Source organism: Mytilus galloprovincialis, chromosome 4, assembly GCF_965363235.1.
Source record: "Mytilus galloprovincialis chromosome 4, xbMytGall1.hap1.1, whole genome shotgun sequence".
Classification (NCBI taxonomy): domain Eukaryota; kingdom Metazoa; phylum Mollusca; class Bivalvia; order Mytilida; family Mytilidae; genus Mytilus; species Mytilus galloprovincialis.
In genome coordinates, this window is record NC_134841.1 from 69,927,957 (window position 1) to 69,948,792 (window position 20,836).

At 30.6% G+C, this 20,836-nt stretch overlaps 1 protein-coding gene across 2 annotated transcripts in view; it reads left to right on the top strand.

Annotated features, from left to right (window-relative positions):
• LOC143072834 (uncharacterized) overlaps positions 1-16,195 on the top strand; it is a 51,124-nt gene extending 34,929 nt beyond the window's left edge. The window contains exons 27-31 of one of the 2 annotated variants that reach the window (XM_076247941.1): positions 7,068-7,168; positions 9,181-9,283; positions 11,120-11,161; positions 12,406-12,492; positions 14,503-16,195. In XM_076247941.1, coding sequence (XP_076104056.1) covers positions 7,068-7,168; positions 9,181-9,283; positions 11,120-11,161; positions 12,406-12,492; positions 14,503-14,694 — 525 coding nt within the window. In that variant the 3' untranslated portion in view covers positions 14,695-16,195. The remainder of the gene's footprint in view (positions 1-7,067; positions 7,169-9,180; positions 9,284-11,119; positions 11,162-12,405; positions 12,493-14,502) is intronic. The other variant, XM_076247942.1, reaches the window with a different exon arrangement.
• Positions 16,196-20,836: the final 4,641 nt, after the last annotated feature.

Consider the following 20,836-nt stretch of genomic DNA (forward strand, 5'->3'; position numbering starts at 1 on the left):
TCTTCAATTCAGTCTTAAAAAAAAAATTAAATATAAAATTGTTTGTTCAATAAATCTTTCTTGTAATATAGTTATGAAAAAAAGTTAAATGAGTGTCTAATATCAAGTATATTGGTGCAGTTATCTGTTGTCCTTATCATTATTTTATTTTTAAACAAGAAATAACTTCTATGCAGAATATAAAGCATCTTACTTTAAGTTTTTAACTTTAATTGTGTTATATTTACCTATGCAAGGATTGTCTCATTTTCAGAGAGCTGGTATTATATAAATGTTTGGTCGCTAGAAAAAGAGTGTAGCACTAAATTAAAATAATATAAAGGACTGATTTATTATTTTATGTAAATTATGATTCTGTAAAGCAAATTTCTTAAATATTTCTTGAATTTAAGAAATCTGTGTTCAAAATAAGAGATGTTTTTGTTTGTTTTTGTTGCACTTCAATGTTTCTGTTGTTCCCTTGTTTTCCTCTTATAGTTGAACTGTTTCCTTCAATTTTAGTTTGTTTCCGGGATTTGTTTTTGCTTAACCGATTTAGGACTACTAAACAGCAGTATATTACTGTTGCCTTTATTTATAAATTCAGTAATGAACTATGTGATAAGAAAAATACTGAAATATCAAGGACTTTATAAAATCACTTATTTTACAAAAAAATCATTGTAACATAAATATAAGGATTTCATACAGCTTACACAAAATTATTTGTATAAAACAAAAATATAAATATACATTGTAAAAACTCATAATAGCTCAAATTATAAAAAAAATAATTGTGTGTTAAAAGAATATAAACTTCTATCAGTAATATTAAGAAAACATTATTTTTTCTCCTGAAGTTTGATTAATAATGAATGGATAAAATAAATAAATAAACACAAGAAATAACAAAAGAGTATACTTACGATAAAACATTCAGTATCAAAACAATAGATACTCCAGTAATACCGATAACTAATTTATGCATGTCTGTATTGCAGAAAAATATAGTTTAGAATGCCACAAATATTTCTTATTTTTCTTTATCAAGTCATTCGTAAAGATTTTAGCTTAACCTTGGTTGGTTCACAGTTAGTTTTCAAATATTTATTCATATTCATTTACAAGGCATTAAACAATTTACAATAAAACAAGGATTGGTTAAATTAAGTAGAAAATAACAATTGTTTATGAAGCAAAAAATCCCTTGATGATACGGTGTGCAGTTTTTATAGAATATAATGTACATATGTTCAGTTTACTTGTGAGGGAACAGCTTGGATTTCATTAAACTGTACTTAGAGTAAACAGATTAGTATTAAATAAGGTTCAATGACTTCGAGTTACTTATATTACTTTGTCTGGGTCTATATTCGGAACAGGAAGAACACATTTGATAAACAATATTGATGTTGTCTTTTTTTTATTTACATTTAAAAAAAATTAATTTTTAATTTTTATTTTATTTATCATGTTTTAAAAAAGGGGACAGTGATTTCTAGAAGAGGTACCGGGACTTCAACCTCATATTGGTCCCCAAGAAAAAAAGTGTTTATAAATCCATCAGCATTTTTGTGATTTTTACAACAATGTTGGAATGGGTTTTTGTTTTTGTACATATTTTCATATTTTTAATGCTGAAACAACATTATTTCTGTATGTTTTTTTATGTCACTTATTTGATTTTTCCCCAATATTTTGTACTACAGACAAGGCCATAACTACCCTTGAGGCAAGTGAGGCAATTGCCTCACTAAAATTTCGACACTGATTAATTTTTTTTGTACATATATATAAATATAATAGTCATTTGTTGTTCTGTCTCAACCTTATTTTCTATAACTTGTCATCATTCCTTTTGAACTATTCTTCCTGGATATAACTCAGCATCTCAACGGGTGATGTTTCTCGATAACTTTAACCTAGTAACGATAATCATCATGGATCTCTAGTTAAAAACAGGCTCTTGCAGAAAAAGGAAAAGCGACACTGAAGGTAAAGAAGAAATAATTCTAGTAAACTAGTTTTTTTGTGAACAGAGTCTGAGTATTGCTTATAACTTCATTAGAACAATTAAAAAAACGTTAAGTAGACTGACAAATAAAGTACTGGTCTTCGGAAGGGGGCAGTCCTGTCTGCGTATTCATTTCTCCGTTTCACCAACTTTTGACAAATCAAGTACTGGGCATCGCAAGGGGGCAGTCCTGTCTCGCGGCGTATTCATTTCACGAACTTTAAACTTTCTCTTTACAGATAAATGAAATATAAATAATATGAAACATGAATGCATGTTTTTATCCATGTTTCTTTAACCTTAAAAATTGAAAGAATATCCCAAATTCCAATATGATATTATTGAGGAATGGTAGAACCTTTAACACAGGATTTTGTCTTTACTTATTCGGGACTACGGAATTTCGTTTCTTTATATTCAGGGTTTCGGAATCGGACACCCCCAAACCTTAACCCCTAAATTTATAGATTCTGGAACTAAAATACCACCAACTATTTCCAGAAATAATTTGAAATTACGGAACTACATGTACAAACGTCAAAAACTCCATTCCAATTCCCCTGTACCCATATATACTTACTCTATAGATAGAATCATATACATGTATCTTATCTCATTCTATCCCTAGTTTGTCTACTCTTTGTTAGCATAAAAGCGAGTTTAATATTTTGTAACTGCGACAGTATGATGGTGCTTACAGGAAAGCTTAATTCCCTTTTGCAAACAAAACTGTAACTACCGATGCTGCTACCGAATTGCTGATGGAGAAGGAATTGGAAGAAGACATTGATCATTGTGTTGATGATACTGTGCTACCTTTAGAAACACAGACTGCCCTGAAACAACCGAAAACTTGGAAAAGAGCATGCATGAGTGGCGAGAGATTGTGCGGTCTTGTCATGCTCCATGTTCATCGCGATAAGGATAGCAGTAGACCAAATTATGATTCTGAAACGATTAGACTGAACCGGCCATAGAAAAATTTGGAAAACTCTACTGAATCGATGTTTGTTCTATGTTCTGACAGCAGACTCAAATCAGTTATATTTGGATGATGATTATCTTACATGTAAATTTAAATAAAGTTGTTAAAAATTTGGTGTTAGTAAAAGTCTTAAAATATGAAAAATTTATATAAAAAGTGTCCAAATTCAAAACATTATCAAACTCTCTAAAAATGCCTAGAATGCAGGATTTTGCACCATTCATTTCATACCCTCAAAAAAAAATTATTATTTTGCCTCACTAAAATAAGATGCCTAGTTACGGCCTTGACAGAATGACTGTTTATTAAACATGACATGATTATCACATTTTCCAATGAATACACATTAAACAGTTTTTGGGAAGCTATTTTCCACAGGCTGTTTAGGAGACCATCATAGATTGCTTTGTGGCTTTAAAAGGGTTTCAGTTTACAGGGTTATCACCTCCCCCCCCACTTTTCATAAGAAGAGTGAATTTTCTATTGTTCTTGTTCACTAGTTTCACTGATTACCCTTGTAATGGAGAATTATAAATGCAATTTTGTCAAAATACTTAAAATAACCTTCAACAATTAGCAAAACCCATATCCAAGAGCAACCTATATATAACTTCCCTGGATAGTATGAAATGACACAATAAAACAGAAAAAATAAACTACATGATATGATTCAAGCTTGATTCTGCTGTTATCTGCTCTTTTGTCGGGTTGTTATCTCTTTGACACTTTTTCCATTTCCATTCTCAATTTTAGCAAAAACATTTTAAGAAAAACAAATATGACAGAAAACAACCAACCACTCCCAGACAGCCCTTATATAGTTAGTACATGTGGCCCCATTCTTCTTAATTGGGTCAAGCATGTAAAGAGTGTGAGAGTTACAAAAGTGTGTTGGCACACAACTCTCCCTTTCTAAGGACAGTGGTGTAAATTCTGTTTCTAAACTAAATAGAAATAGTTTTCCTTTTAAATCTTTTCCTTCTCTTCTTACATTGAATGGTAAATATACTAAACTAGAATTAAAAACAAATCTTCCTTCCCTTCTTACATTGAATGGTAAATATACTATGGACTAGAATTAAAAACAAATCTAATGTGTTTATACTTTCATACTGACTTAAAAACAGTTGATCCTCTATTTATTTATATTATATTTTACATGGTGCATTTGCCTACACAGTCAGTTGCACCTCTTTAAAAATATGCATTTAGGAATAAAATCGGTTACAACAGAACTTTACAAGTATGTACTTTTGTATTACATTGTTTAATCATTAATCAAAATATATATAGAAGAAAAGTATTTAGTGTTGCATCTGCTAACCAACTAGATCAAAGTACAGACAAGTCATTGTTATGGAGGCTCACAGGTATAAAAAAATCAGCAAAAAATTAAACATTTGTTTTTTCATTACAAATTTTGTTTATTACACTATTAGTTATACTTTATAATATGGTACAAAAATCACCCCAGACAAATCGCTTTGGTTTGGCCACAGATGACTTTAAAAATGTTTATATAATTGAAAAAGCTCCAAATTATCTCCCTTTGGTGCAAAAATGTAATTTTTTGAAGTTTTTAAATTGAAATATCTTTTTTAACTCATCGGTGACCTATATTTCTTATTATTGTTTTCAAACAAGCTGTACAAAAACTAAATAATTGTAAAATTTAAGAGATTTCTGTAATTTAGTTCTTTTTTTATTTCGATATTACCAATATTTCTCCTATTAGTTCAACAGAAAAAAAGGATATTAACAAAAAAGCATGCTTCTTTCCGAGGCAGATTGTGAGCTTAAATGAACGGTGACCCCATATTTTTATTTTATATTTCTATTAGGTATAAGATAAAGTTTCATCATAGAAAAAAATAGCAAAATCCTATATTAGAAAAAAAAGTTGATTTAGACCCGCGAACCCCCTTAAGGGGATCCTACTGGTATTTGATTTTCTTGGGGAACATGTTGGTCATGTTAGAGCTGAACATTGATTAACTTGGTAAGACAGGATAAAAATGATTATTCTGCAACAGAAAATGCATAAATAATTGTAATTGAAATTGAACAGATGTTTATGAATATTCAATAACAAAAATATCCTCAAAGAATAGGATTTATCATGAATAAACGCTTCTGCACACCTCTGTAATTACTGAGGTATTTCATAAGGCTCCTCCCATAATCTTTTGTTTACAGGGTGAGTGACACACCTGGTGTCATATATAATCTATAATTAATTCACATTATTTCTTGGAAAAAGTAAATAATCAGATTACAACTACAAAGGAAGAAAGCATCTTTGTTTATATTTAATATTAATTTCATGATTTTTATTTGTGAATTAAGATGTAATTACCTGGAAACATCAGGGTTGAATACACAATTTGACCTTTGTTTAGCCTTTTGGTAGAAAAAAATAACATTTCAGGCATAGTTGGAATAACTTAAACTGTATGACCACGTCACTGCTTCAAATACTGTTAAATCAGAAATTATTGATAAAATTGCGACAGGGTTATATTCTAATAATTCTCAATAATTTAACTTCTCATTTTGAAATTTTAGATATAAAAGAAACAGGATTTTTCTCAATATGACAAAAATTGAAATTGCATTTTAGTCTAAAATGACAAAATTGCAATAATAAATGAATACAATAATTTCAGAATTTACCGTAGGCAGTTTCAAAACATTTTCACAGATGGTGTTGGATTCAAATTAATCCTAAAATTGAATGAATTTTAAAGTTGTTTGAGTTTTGAGTTTTAGTACAGCTTATATGGAAATTATATTAAAAAATAATGCTCACCGATGAGTTAAAAAAGATATTTCAATTTTAAAGCCAAAAAATGGCATTTTTCCACCAAAGGGAGATAATTTGGAACTTTTTCAATGATGTATACATTTTAAAAGTCATCTGGGGCCAACAAGAATTGATTGTTTTGAATGATTTTTGTACCATATGATAAAGTAACAACTACAAAAGGTAACAAATAAAATTTGTAATGAAAAACAAATGTTTTTTCTTAAATTTTTATACCCTCGAGCCTCCTTAAGTGTCTACTTTAATTGATTCGATTAGTTTATGTGAAAGATTTTAACTGATTTAGTCATTAAAAACTGATTCAAGCTTGAATATGAAAAATCTATCAAATATGCCAAAAAACGTCACTTTTCAGATGGTTTTTGTCAAAAATGAAAGACTGGCCGCACTCTTGTTCATCCTCAACCTTTAAACATGTTTTGTATTATCATCAAATACAACTTACATTTCAATATTATGAATGAACACGAATGCCACTTTCATTTTAGACGGAAACCGTCTAAAAATTAACCAAAATGCAAAATTTTTGAAGATTTTAGTAATTTAGCATGACTTAAAGATGCTAAGGAACGCGATATTTATGCATTGTATTGTCAAAAACAGCTCATATTTATGTAGCAGAAACATTTTACTTTCAAAAATATAGCTTAAAGATTACATTTTCACAATTTTCTAAAACTGCTATATTTTGGGGTCAAAATGGGGTCTTACTGAACCTACTCCTTTATCAATATTATATCTTCTGCTCTTCAATGGCTACCTCAGGAGTGGAAGTTGATCATGAGGAAGGTCTAGGTTATTCTGGTTAACTTTTTACATGCTATAACAGCCATGTAATTACACTTAATACAGTAGAAGAAAAAAATGTTATTTTTAGTTAAAAGTAAAATTATTGAACCAAGATCTACAGTTGATAATCGAAAGAATGGGTTTGTTTATCTTGTCTGACGACTAATGGCCTAAATTTGCAATTAACTGCAAAGTTTTAAGATTTTAAACTTAACTTTGAAAATTTATAGAAACATAACCAAAGGTTTATTATGATGTACTTTAATGGATGAACAAAAAGGCATTTGATTTAAGTAGGTATAAATTCATTTCTTGAATACTGCGATCTTATATACTCCTTAATATTACCTACTAGGTAAATGTGCTTTAACAAAGGCTAATGTCCTTTGGTGACAATTTGACAGTCAGTTGAAACTTTTTTTTGTTTTGTGAGAAAATATGAGAAAATAATATAATTTATTTATTTGATTTTGCAGACACATGAAGAACTAGTAAAGACAGCAAGATCTGTAGCAGAGAATGGAAGAAAGATGATGAAGTTTGCAGAAATCCTCTCACAGCATTGTGTGGACAAAAGGTTTGTTTGTAGAATACAGTTTCAAAATGGGTGAAAGTTTCCAAAATATTGTCAGTATTTCATACATTTCATAAAATGATTTGTAGTGCATAATGTTTTTCTTTTCTCTGTATCCATTATTTTAACTTCCTAATTCCTCCAAAAATACTAAATAAAAAATAACTGCATACATTTCAGTTAGCCTAAGCCATATTAGGTACACGAACACTAAAAGAAAAGCTTTGTCTATTTTCAGTGTTTGTTCTATTGGTGAGTGTTGTCTAGTGTCATGGCAGGGAACCCTAATTTTCCTTCTTGTTGACAAATTTGCACAATTTTTTTGTAGAAATAATTAAAAATGTACAATCTTTCATTGTTATTATCACTGTGCTTACTGTGACATACCTTATAACGGGAATTTTAGCAGTTGTAAAATTTCTCGATTTTGGGGCAACAAAGTATTTAAGAAAATTTTTGGCGGTTTTCAATTTGGCACATTCCTTAATCCCAATTAAATATTTTGGTAGATACTGAAATAGTTGCAGTTAAAAAGTATAATTTACAAACAAGGTTAGATGATTGTTTTCCTGTAATATGTCTTATTTATTGATTATATTTTTAAACAGTTAATCAATAGAATAGTACTGAAGTATTGAATTGCCATCTATATAAAATTCCATTAAGTAATCTGCAAACTTGGTGCAATTTTTTTGGTTTATGAATGAGGTTTAACTAATCTTTACCAGTGTCAACCGGTTATATCTAGTATATTGTAGATGTAAGATCAGAACCTTTTTGTATAAAAATATAAAATAAATAATTTATCCAAGATTTATTCAAATTAATGTATGTTTTTCTATCAGGTAAATTTCCGGATAAGTAATAAATACAAATTCTGGAAACGTATACTTAAAATATCTGAAAACATTGTATTGGAACTTTGAAAAATTAGTGGAAACGAAATACGCCCTTACATACATTTGTAGTTAGTTGTCACCTGTGTACAAACTTCTTATAAATGTTACAGCTGATTAGTTACGGAATTGACCAGACTTTTGATGTTCTTATTAGATTATAAAATGATCATGAGTGACTTGTAACTCTTATATAATTTGACACTAATTTTAAAATGAGGATCAAATACCTAACAGCGTAGATTGCACTCTCATATTAATTTTGGATTTATTATGTAACCAATAAACTAATTACCACCTGACAGTCAGTGAACAATGGCCTTTGACATTAATGTTGTTTAAATTAACATAAACTCTTATTGATCTGTCAACTGTTAAAAAATATATAGTATCAAAAAACGGCTTAGCTATAAGAAAGTATTGAACATATTCATAAATTTTAGAGGAATTTATTATCGCGATTTCCTCTCAAATGCCAAAATAAGTGAAAATAAACACCCTGCAACAATAACCCCCTATACCATATTGAACAGTTGCCAGGATTCAAATAGTTTTCTAAAAATCATAAATCCTGAAAGATTGCCTGTATTTTTATGCTCCCTCCATATGCCAGGGGGAAACTAAGGTATACCTTTGATCTTCTGCCCTTTCATCCGCCATTCCCAATTTTCTTTCCTAACACTAACTTAATAAGCCACATGCAAATTTTATAAAACTTGTACACAATTCTAAAAACCAAAACTTGCAAACAAGTTCAAATTTGGGCAGTGAGTCACTTACAGTTTAGAGGTATGTCCCTTAATAAATTGGAAAATTGAAAAAAAAATGGTTTCTGTGCTCTTACTTACATAACTTGAGCTTTCTTCCTGCAAAATTAAAAAAAAATCTTATACACAAGGCTTAGAATCAGAAGACACAGACAGAATTTGAATTTTAGCATTGAGTTATTCTAAAAAAAATTGCTGCAAGTTTTGTTTATTTAACATCCATTTTACAAACATCCATATTGGTCAATTATTTTTTTCCAAAATTAAGTTAAGAGTGGGGGAATGTGGGGAGGGGAATTCATTTGGAAAAACAATTAACCTTTAAATATACTCTTATATTAACCTCTTCTAGGTTTGCCAGGGATTTGATATTTTATGCCAACCAAATACCAACAGTCAGTACACAGCTGAGTATCATAGCCAATGTTCATCAAGGATCATCAGGAGATGGTGATGTATGTATATTATTGGAAGGGTTGTTTGATGGAACCTGAACAAGAGAAGGGATTATAATATGTTTAGCTTTCTTTCAGATGGTTTCTTGTAAAATAAATGCATACTCAATAACAACATTAAAGAAGAAATTTAAGTGAACAAGAGGTGTAAAAGATACCAGAGGAACATTCAAACTTATAAATTGAAAATAAACTGACAACACCATGGCATACACACAATAGTACACAAAAGACAACATAGACAAATAAAGACTTAGCAACATGATCCACACCAAAAACTGGGGTTGATCTCAGGTGTTCCTGAAGGGTAAGCTGAGTGAGTAGGATTTGTAATTCAGATGTGTTGAATTATAGATATTAAAGTATGAAAATGGATGTCAAATTTTAAATATTTGAATAGATGTTTTGTTTACTTTTGTTACTGGAAAACAGTATACAAGTACTAAGGGTGACTAATGGAGCTTGTTTTATGGTGTAAGAGTGTAATCAGTTAAAGAACTTGTGGTAACATCTAGACTTATAATTTTTGGTTGTAAGCTGTAGCATAGCTTTCATTTTAACAATACCTTTCAAGCAAATGTCACTCAAAAGAAACTTGAAATATTATGTGTCAATAATTAGGGCCCCGCCGACGGCGGGTGGCCCTATAGTGATCAGTCTGTCCGTCCGTCCGTCCGTCTGTCCGTCCGTCCGTCTGTCCGTCCGTCCGTCCGTCCGTCCGTCCGTAACACTTTCGTGTCCGCTCCATATCTAGAGAACCGTTATGATTTCATACTTAATACTTAACATGATTATTAACCAACACCAGAGGGTGTGTCATGTTGTATGTACAACTTCCTAGGTCAAAGGTCAAGGTCAAAAACTTTGGTTTCAGTTGACAACCCCGTGTCCTGTGGTGAAGATCGTGTCCGCTCCATATCTAGATAATCGTTATGATTTCAAAGTATATACTTGTCATACATTTTAACCACCACCAGAGGGCATGTCATGATGTATGTACAACTTCCTAGGTCAAAGGTCAACGTCAAAAAAACTTTGGTTTCAGTTGACAACCCTGTGTCCTGTGGTGAAGATTGTGTCCGCTCTATATCTTGAGAACCGTTATGATTTCAAATATTATACTTGACATCCATTTTAACCAACACCAGAGGGTGTGTCATGATGTATGTACCACTTCCTAGGTCAAAGGTCTGTCTGTCTGTTGGTCTGTCCATCGCTAACAAATTTGATCCACATTATATTTTGAGAGGACAGCTGTTATTATTTCATACTTTATACCTGACAAACATTTTCAACTTAACATATATATTAACCAACACAAGAGAATGTGTCATAATGTATGCATCCTAGGTCTAAGATCAGTCTGTCGGTCTGTCCATCCGTTCGTTGTTCTTAACAAATTGTGTCCGCTCTACCTCTCGAGAACCATTAATATTTCATACTTTATACTTGGTGGGTCATAATATATTGAAGGCATAATTCTAAAAATATGTGACAAATATCAATTGGGCAGCACCTTTAAACATATTGTTCAAACATCAATCCATATATCCAGAAGTCACCTTAGAGTAGTAAACAATGAGTTCACATCATGCAGTCATATCACTATTATACTATGAAAGTAAGATGAGAATATTTATCAGTTTTAACTTAAAATCTTAGATCAAAATCACACATGAGACTATGTAATAACTTCAAATAATGCTTCATATCAGATTATCCATACAACTTATTTACCCCACGTTATTGACAGCGGGGCCCACAGAGATGGCTCCCATCTCAATGATATCTAGTTGAATCAAATGTTAGATGAAAAATTTATATTAAATTTTATAGATTCCATCAAATGAGGAAGTGTTTGTTTGGTACAAAGACAAGGTAGAAATTTGTGTGAAAATTTTCATGTGTTTAGAAGCGTTTACACTTACTTAAAAATAAGCTAGAATTTGCTTTAGATATCATTCTTATGTTGAAGAATCTTAGTTGCAAAGCTAGAAAGTTTTGAATGAATGTATTTGTCATTTATTAGATGTGAGTTTTGCCACCGAGATTAGAATTACCATGCTAGATTATCACTATCAATTTGTTCACATTTTTTGATTTGCTGTATCACTGTTTGCAGTGCTTTTGTGCACCTATTTAGTATTTCTATATATAAACTGTATACACATTTTATAAATTACACACAGAAACCAAGTTTTTCTCTCTAAAGAGGAATATTTGAATACTGTTTATTCAGAAATTATTATGTGCATTTATTTTTATTTTTATTGTTGGTTAATTGACACAAATAGGACTTTAATTATAGCAATATCAACAATTGCTGCATCTACATGATGCCATCAAAATTTGAAATAAGAGTTAACTATTTTGCATCACCTAGCTTTGCAACTTTTGTTAAAATAATAGACATCACAAAAATATCTAAATTTTCTGTAAGGTTTAATGGTAGACATGCAAGTGCATTAGTTTCCTCACATCTTTCATGCAATTAGAATACCATTGAGTAATTTTCCATGAATTGAATTTTATATAGATATAAGAAGATGGGGTATGAGACAAATCTTCATCCAATTCACAATTTATAAAAGTAAACCATTATAGGTTATAGTATGGTCTTTAACATGTAGCCTTGACTTACACCAAACAGCAAGCTTTAAAATGACTAGTGTTAAGCCATTTAAACAGGAAAACCAACGGTCTAATCTATATAAAAAATGATGAAACGAGAAACACTTATGAACCACATCAACAAACAACAACTACTGAATATCATATGCCTATTTACAGGATGTATTATGGTATACCATTGTCTGTTCTGTCTGTTTTTAAGGCTTTAACCAATTTGCATTAAACTTTGTTTATATCTATTGATATGAGTTCCCTACAATTTATATAAATTTTAGATTTTATGATTCCGAGTTATGGCGTTTTATTCACTTAAAAAGGGGAATTTTCTAGTTTTGCAACAAAACTCAAAAATGCTTTGAGCAGTTTTCATGAAACTGGTGAATTGTTTATATCTATCAATGAACAGGAGAAAAACTGTAACATCTGTTTTATGTTATGGATAAGTTAGAATTTTGTATGTTTAAAAACACAATTTTTTTATTTCATTTCAGGTGACTAAAATTTTGACAGAGAATGCAGAAAACTTGATGAAGATAGTTCTGCAGACAATGAAGGCAGCAGAGGCTGTATGTGTAAAAGTATGTATGATGTAAACAATTTTATTGTCTAACCTTGACATTTAATATACATTTATATAAGAATTAGTACATTTCATTTCCATGGAGATTATTTGGTCCTACCCCCTCAGTCATGGTTAATTGAAATGTTAAAATTTGTGATTAGGTCAGTTTGAGGGAAACCACTAATGGCAAGCCAATGATATTTGGTATGTAGTAGTATAAGCATTGGCGCATCTCATTTTTGTGGAGATCTTTTGACCCACCCCCTCTTCCATGGTTGACCATATATATTAATTATATTCGTTTGAATGTGAGACCCCTTTAGCATTACAAGAAAAGATTAAGATTATAAAGTCAAAGTGTCAATTAAAAGTTTTCCTATGAGGAAATAAAAAAAACAAATTGTATAATCATTGATTAAACTATTATACCCTTGATATAAGGAGATTTAAGCTGTAAAAGTGTTGAAACTTGTGTAACAACTGCATTTTTGTAATGTTAATCAGTATAATGTTTATCGAATAAAACATTTATGTTCGTGCATATTGAAAAATCAATAAGCACAGTCTGCTCATTGAAGACATAAACACTGTTACGTCATGAAATTTATTAAAGGATTATCATATAAAATTCATTTATTATATACTTAGTAGTGAATACAGATAAATTGTATGTGTAATACAGTCAACTGCAATCATGCTGTATCAGCTACCTGTGATGATATCTTTATGAGTCATGGTTGCAAAGGCTTTATCCCACCTTTAATCTGAATGACGTCACATCATCAGTGTCAATTCCTGTTGCAAAGGCTTTATTAAACCCCTAATTTGTATGACGTCATGTCACATTGTACATTCATTTCCCGTGCCTGAGTGAAATATGAAGATTTGTTCACTCAAGAACATCATATTTCACGACGGCATCGCCCGATGGAATTATGACTTTTTTCGAGAGTGAACAAATCTTCATATCTCACGAAGCTTACTTCAAGGGAAATGAATGTTTTATTCCACTGACTATACTTTTTTTTTACTTCTGGATATAAAATTTACATTATTGTTTTCTTATCCGTTTTGTTTTATAACTTAACCCAGCATACACAATGATAATCAGTACCGATTTAAAGTTAATTAATTATTTATTCTTTTCTATTTGTTTTTAGATTTGAAATATTTTTAAAAACAAACCGTATCAAAATGTTTTATTTAAGCATAAACCGTGGGTAACGTCGCACAAGGCAATTTCGACGTTCAGAGGGGAATATGATACTCAGAGGGGAATATGAAGTTTTGTTTGATGTCACGTGATAGTTTCAACCAATGAAATAATCATTTCGCTATCAAAATCATCATGTAGTGGAATAAAATAACATCTTTGTGAGGTATATAATAAAGTGTATATGATGTGGCTTTTTCCATATCACACACCATATCAATCTTCATCCAATATAATCCCTTGAGTAGAGCCCTTGGAATTATGTTGATGTCTCTGGTTGATATAGATGGGATATTGAAAAAGCAATATACCATCCTAGTTTGTTGCAGCAAAGTGTATGAGCACCCAGACCTACGCTTAAATTTAAATTTAAGATTTATACCAAAGATGCCAGTAAACAACAAATATTCAAGCCTTTCTGTTTTCTCATATGAATTATGGCACATTATATCTGGTTCAGGTTCTGAAATAATGTAATTATTGGTTTAAAAAAAATAATAAAAAGGTCTTCCTGTCTTATCTACTGATACAATTCAAATTAATCTTACAAGTTGTTTTATTACGACTACCCAGGAACAAGTTAAAGTAGGTTAATAATTTTTCGTGGGATACCAATTTTTTTTATAGATTTAAGGGAAACAGTTGAAACACAGATCAAAATATTCACCAAAGAACAAGTTTTCTTTCAGCTAAGCAGACTTTGGCAATACCTGGAACTCAAATATCTGGAATATAAATTTTCTCAATTCACGAAAATTTATACTCATGAAAATAAGTGATTACACAGTAACTTTATACTATCTTTTATTTTAGGGTTTAAAGGCTCCTGAAGATTCCAGTAACAGTGATGCCACCAGTGCCATTGTCCTAGCCACTCAGTGGCAGAGACGACTCATTCGACAGAGACAGAGAGAAATTGTTGATGCTGACACAGACGATCTTGGCTTACGTAGAATAGAGGAGCACAGGCCACCAAAGTTAACACAAATATTTAAAACTGAATAACTCAATTTTTACTCTTTATATGACTTTTATTATTTCAAAAGAATTTATGATTTTTATAAATGATGTTGTGCTAGGTGTTGCCATGAATAATATTGGTGGAGGATTTCAATGAAAAGGATGATTTTAAAAATCTAGATCTTAATAAATTTGGTAACTTTTGTGGAGATTTTATTCTGAATATTTTGTGAGCTACCTGCCAAAAAATGCTATAGTAAGCTTATATATTTATGTAATATTTCTGTTTGTCATACATGTACTTCTGTTATGTATCACATATTCTCCATATATTTATTTCGAACAAAATGAAACTTTTCCACTGATTTATCTCCTATTGGTCAATCTATTTAAACTTTAGTAAGTTCTTTTGTCCCATTCAATAAATACAATAGCTATTGTTTTCTGTGTAGTTTTCACTGGGACCTTTTAATTTTTTCTAATAGAAATCTATCACTCATTAATTAATTTACATGTTAGAGTAAAAATAATATCTTCATAATAAAGTTAATTCATAAATTATTGCGTGCATTTATAATTGCGATTTTGTAATTTTAGACTGAAATGCGATTTTAATGTTTGTGATAATCAGAAAAATCCTATTTGATTCATATACAAAATTCTATTTTTAAAATGTGAGTTTTAATTATTGCGATTATGACCCTGTCGCATTTTCGCAATAATAAAAACATCGCAATAATGTTCTAAATATTCAATATAATTAAAAAATTTTCAATCTGTTAAATTAAATTATTTAAATATAAAAAGGAGATGAATCTGTGGGACAGTTTTATTTGGTCTGCAATAATGCATTTGTAAGGACAATGGAAAAGGATTCAGATTGGATTATCTTCCAATTACTAGAAATTTTCAACTGAAAAATAACTTGCATGCATATATTTATACTGCAACTAGATCACTTTCCAAGTGGCAGATCCAGTAGGGTGGTAGAGGGTCTATGCCCTCTACCCTTAAAGTTTTTTGTATTCACCATGGAACAATTGAAGGGCCCAATAAACCTCACCCTTCCCCAGTTTCAAATCCTAAAAAAATGTTGATATTTTTCTGATATTAACCTAATATTTTGTATGCATAATGTGAAAAAAAGAATTAAGAATGTGTTGTTTTGTTCTTTTTTGTCAGGGCTCATTATACCATGTGAATTTCTAAAAAAAATTGAAAAACAAGGCCAAAATTACCTTGAAAAAGTTCATGAAATTATTTATAGGAATGGGTAGCTTTAACATAAATAGCTCGTTATTAGGCATTTCCCCAAGTCATACTTATCATCTGTTAAAAGGTTATTTTATATACTTATGCATTCTGCTGGTTGTTTTTTGTTTTTTTGTTGTTTTTTTTGGCATTTATTGCGAATCCTATCATAGTTTTCCACAGATTCACCTGCAAGTTACCTGTCCATTTAAACTTTTGTAAGTCCTATTGTCCCATCTAACAAATACAACAGCTATTGTTCTCTGTTTAGTTTATTCAATGGGACCTTTAAATTTCTTGCAAGAGAAATCTATCACTCACTGATTAATTTACCGGAACAAAAAATTGAACTGTCAATGATGGAAATACATGTACAAATAAATAATTATGAAACTGCATGTGATGTTGTATTTATTCAATCAATAACACATTTTCAATTTGTTTGATATAAACACTGATTTAAAAATTTAAAGTTGATTTCTGATCAAATTTCAACATTTTACCTATAAAAATTTGCTTTTTTTTAGTCTGTTCATAAGTAAAAACTTGAAATGATAATGTTTAAATAAAGGTCTTCATAAATGTATTCTTTATAACTGAACAACCACAAAAAAACATGCAAATTCTTTAAAACATAAATGCATGCAGTAGTTAAAAAAATCAGAAGTAAACTTTTTATAATTAAATCAGTGCTTATATTGAACAGATTGAAAACATATTATTGATATTGAATAAATACTGTATCAAATGCAGTTTATGTGAGTTTATACATGTATTTCAGTGAACAAAGAAGATATTTTTTTGGTCAGGCAAATTAATCAATGAGTGATAGATTTCTCTTGGAAGAAATTTAAAGGTCCCATCAAAGAAAGTATACAGAGAACAATACCTGTTGTATTTGTTCAATGGGACAATAGAACGTACAAAAGTTTAAATGGACAGGTAACTTGCAGGTGAATCTATGGAAAACTATGATAGGGTTCGCAATAATATTTGCTCTGATGTTTTATGGTTGTCAGGCTTTGATAGCTGATGTTAGTACAATGTACATCAGTTTATTTAAATTTTATTGTTTTTTTACAAGTACTTTTTTAACATATATATATTATCTGTAATATTAATGAATATATGTCAAAAAAATATTTCCCAATTGTTTTTATTTATTTTATTAGTCAACTTGTGTTGTGAACATTTTTATACATGAACGAACCATTTACAATATTGTATTATGCATTTTATAATTTTATTTAACCTTAAATAATTGTGCAATAATATGCTGTGTATCTAATCAGGTTGCGGACATTTTATAGAAAAATCTAAAACTTCTAGTTCACTTTTTTGTGCCACATTTCAGACATTGGAGCTCAGTATTTTCCTTAAACTTTTTAAATGTTTCATAGGAATGCTCAAAAGCATACCTAAAGATTTGATTTTTAAAATTGAAATACTGGTAGTCACTTTTTGTTTAGATCAAAACTAATTATCAATATGCAGTTGATATTTCTGAGGAATATTACCAAATAGTATGAGCAGTAATGCACTGAATAAAAATAAAAACAGGAAACAAATTATAAAAATATAATATAAAATATATCTTATATGGAAAGAAGTGTAACTAGTATACACTATGGATTCATTAATTTTCATGGATAACAATTTCGTAGATTGATGAGAAATTGTATTTTACGTGGATATCGAATTTGTTGTTTTGCCAACGTCTTCATTCAAAGATAACAAGCTTATAGAAAATTTCACCAATACTGTGGATTCATTATTATTAGTTGGATACTAATTTTCGTGGAGCTCGTTGGAGCAGATGAACCACGAAATTAAATATTCAACGAATACCCAATTTTCTACAGGCTTGTACACAGATTTCGCCAAAGCCACGAAATTAAATATCCACGAACAAGTAAGTTTTCCTCAATCCACGAAAATTTGTACCCACGAAAATAAATGAATCCACAATAACCTGGAAATCCATGAAGAGTTATTTCCCCTCATTAATAATAATGAATCCACAGTTATATGGTATTGAAAAAGTGAGAGGAATATTTAGATTTTGTAGTAACCTTAAAGACTTTATTACTAATCATAATTCATATCATATTTCTATTTATTTAGGTGCTTATCCAGTTGATTTATAGTTTATATATAACTTTTTTTATTATTTACAAGACACTTGTTGCATTAACTTTATTTCTTATATATACATGAACTTTATTAATACAAGATTTTCACAAGTACAAATTAGTTTGAATTATTTAATATAGATGTTCAGGACAAGAATAACTAAGCAATAAACACCATAGGTAGATCCTGTCACAGAGGCCGTCCTGAATGCACGTAGGGGGGAATTTTGACTGCCACTAGAATATATAGGTGTATTGGTTACAAACTGGAATTTTTGTCTTGCAACAGGTTACCTGCAGACTCCCCAAAGAGATTTTTATGCCCCATTTATGGGCATTATGTTTTCTGGTCAGTGTGTTCATTCGTCCGTCCGTTCATCCCGCTTCAGGTTAAAGTTTTGGTTAAAGTTTTTGGTCGAGGTAGTTTTTGATGAAGTTGAAGTCCAATCAACTTGAAACTTAGTACACATGTTCCATATGATATGATCTTTCTAATTTAAATGCCAAAATAGAGTTTCTACCCCATTTTCTTGGTCCACTGAACATAAAAAGTGATAATGCAGATTGGGCATCCGTGTACTTGGGACACATTCTTGTTTTTAATGTGCAGAGAGTGTGGCAATCTGTCTTTACAAGGTACTAGATTTATTCCTCATTTTAACTGGATGTGGCTGCATACCTATACATCGTCACAGCCATTGGAATCTTCATTCTGGCAAGGGTTTTACTACCAGAAGATAAAAGTGACCATATATCCCAGTCTCCTTTGGGCACTATAAAAAGACAAATGGAGAGATATAACATAAATAAAAGAACAACCAAGCAAGACCATAAAACCAGAAGACTTCAAGTCAAGAGGTCAACATATGGTCTTAAACAACAGAAAAATGTCTTTACTCTATCTGAAACAAAATAAAAGATAGTGGAAACTAAAAAAAACAAAGTTTAAGATGTTATATATATTGAATGGCTAAGTTTTACTGTAATACATGTGTACATGAAGTTTCTTTTCAAAGAACGTTTAATATTATCAAATTCTGCAGAAATTGACTTTTTGTCTTCCTGCACACCCTTAAAGCTTTTCTGTATGCAGAGACCTTATTAAACTACAAGACATCTTGATAGAACTTCAGCAACCACACTGAGCAAATGTGAGGGAAAAATCATTATTCAAAGAAAACAAATAGACGTGCATTGAAGGCTAAATAGTGTTATAAAAGAAGTTGTGAATAGATATAGGAAGATATGGTATGATTGACAATGAAACAACTCTAGATCTCCATCCAAGTCACAATTAATAAAAGTAAAACAGTCTTCAACACGGAGCGTTGGCTGACACTGAACAGCAAGCTATAAAGGGCCCAAAAAAATTACTAGTGTAAAACCATTCAAACAGGAAAACCAACGGTCTAATCTATATAAAAAACGAGAAACAAGAAACACTTATGAACCACATCAACAAACGCCAACTATTGATCATCAGATTCCTGACTTAGGACAGGTGCAAACAATTGCATTGTATGATTGCCAATGATACAACTCTTCACAAGAGAGCAAATTAAACGACACAGAAATTAACAACCTTAAAAAAATATCAAATCCCAAACAGCATAGTCAGCTATAAAAGACCCAGAAATTAACAAATATAAAACATTTCTAACAAGAAAACTAACTTCCTAATTTATGTACAAAATAGTTATCTAAAATCAAATATGTAACACAGCAACAAACTACAACCACTGAATTAATGGCTCCAGACTTTGGATTTTAGTCTTCCAAATAAGCTGCTTTAACCAGTGGTGCTGATGCTGAAAGTGGATCAGCATTTAAAACTAGTCTTGCAGCTTTTTTCTTCAATTTTATTACTCTTTTATTTGACATTAAAATTCATTTTTAGCATAACCACTTCACTATTATATTTCAGAAGGCAGAAAGACCTGGATGACTTATATTTTGTATGCAGATACCTTTTGCTACAAAGTGTCGGTCTGTCCAATGTCCAATGTCCTTGACCTCATTTTCATTGTTCAGTGACTGTTTGATTTCTTTTGTCACCTATTATAATTGGATAACCATATTTGGTAAATAGGTTCCTTGCAACCTGTACATGTTCTTCAGACAGGGTAACCTGACCTCCACCTCAACCTTATTTCATGGATCAGTAATCAAGGTTAAAGTTATGCAATTAGGTCCGTTTCTCAAATACTATACAGGTCAACTATATTTGGTGTATCGAATTGTTGTAAGGTGTACATGTCTGTCTGGTAGTTATCATCTGCCCTTGATCTCATTTTCATGGTTCATTGGTCAATGTTGAGTTTTTGTGTTTTTGGTCTGTTTTTCATATCCTATAAGCAACAGGTCAACAATATTTGGTGTAAAGAATGATTGTAAGTTTTACACGTCTTTCTAGCAGTTATCATCTGACCTTGACCTCATTTTCATGGTTCATTGGTCAATGTTAAGTTTTTGTGTTTTGGTCTGTTTTTCATGTACTATATAAGCAATAGGTCAACTATACTTGGTGTATGGAATTACTTTAATGGGTACATGTCAGCATGGCTGGTTTCCTCTGACTTTGAACTCATTTTCATGGTTTATAGGTCAATGTTAAAGTTTTTTATTTGTTTTTGGTCTGTTTTTCAATGATCATAAGCAATAGGTCAATTATATTTTGTGTACTAAAAAATTGTAAGGTGTATGTCTGTCTGACAGCATTTATCTGATCTGAGTTCCTTTGATGTTTTTAGTCAAACCTTTATCTTTAAGACTTTTAAAATAAAATCAATGGTAAGTTAAGCAGG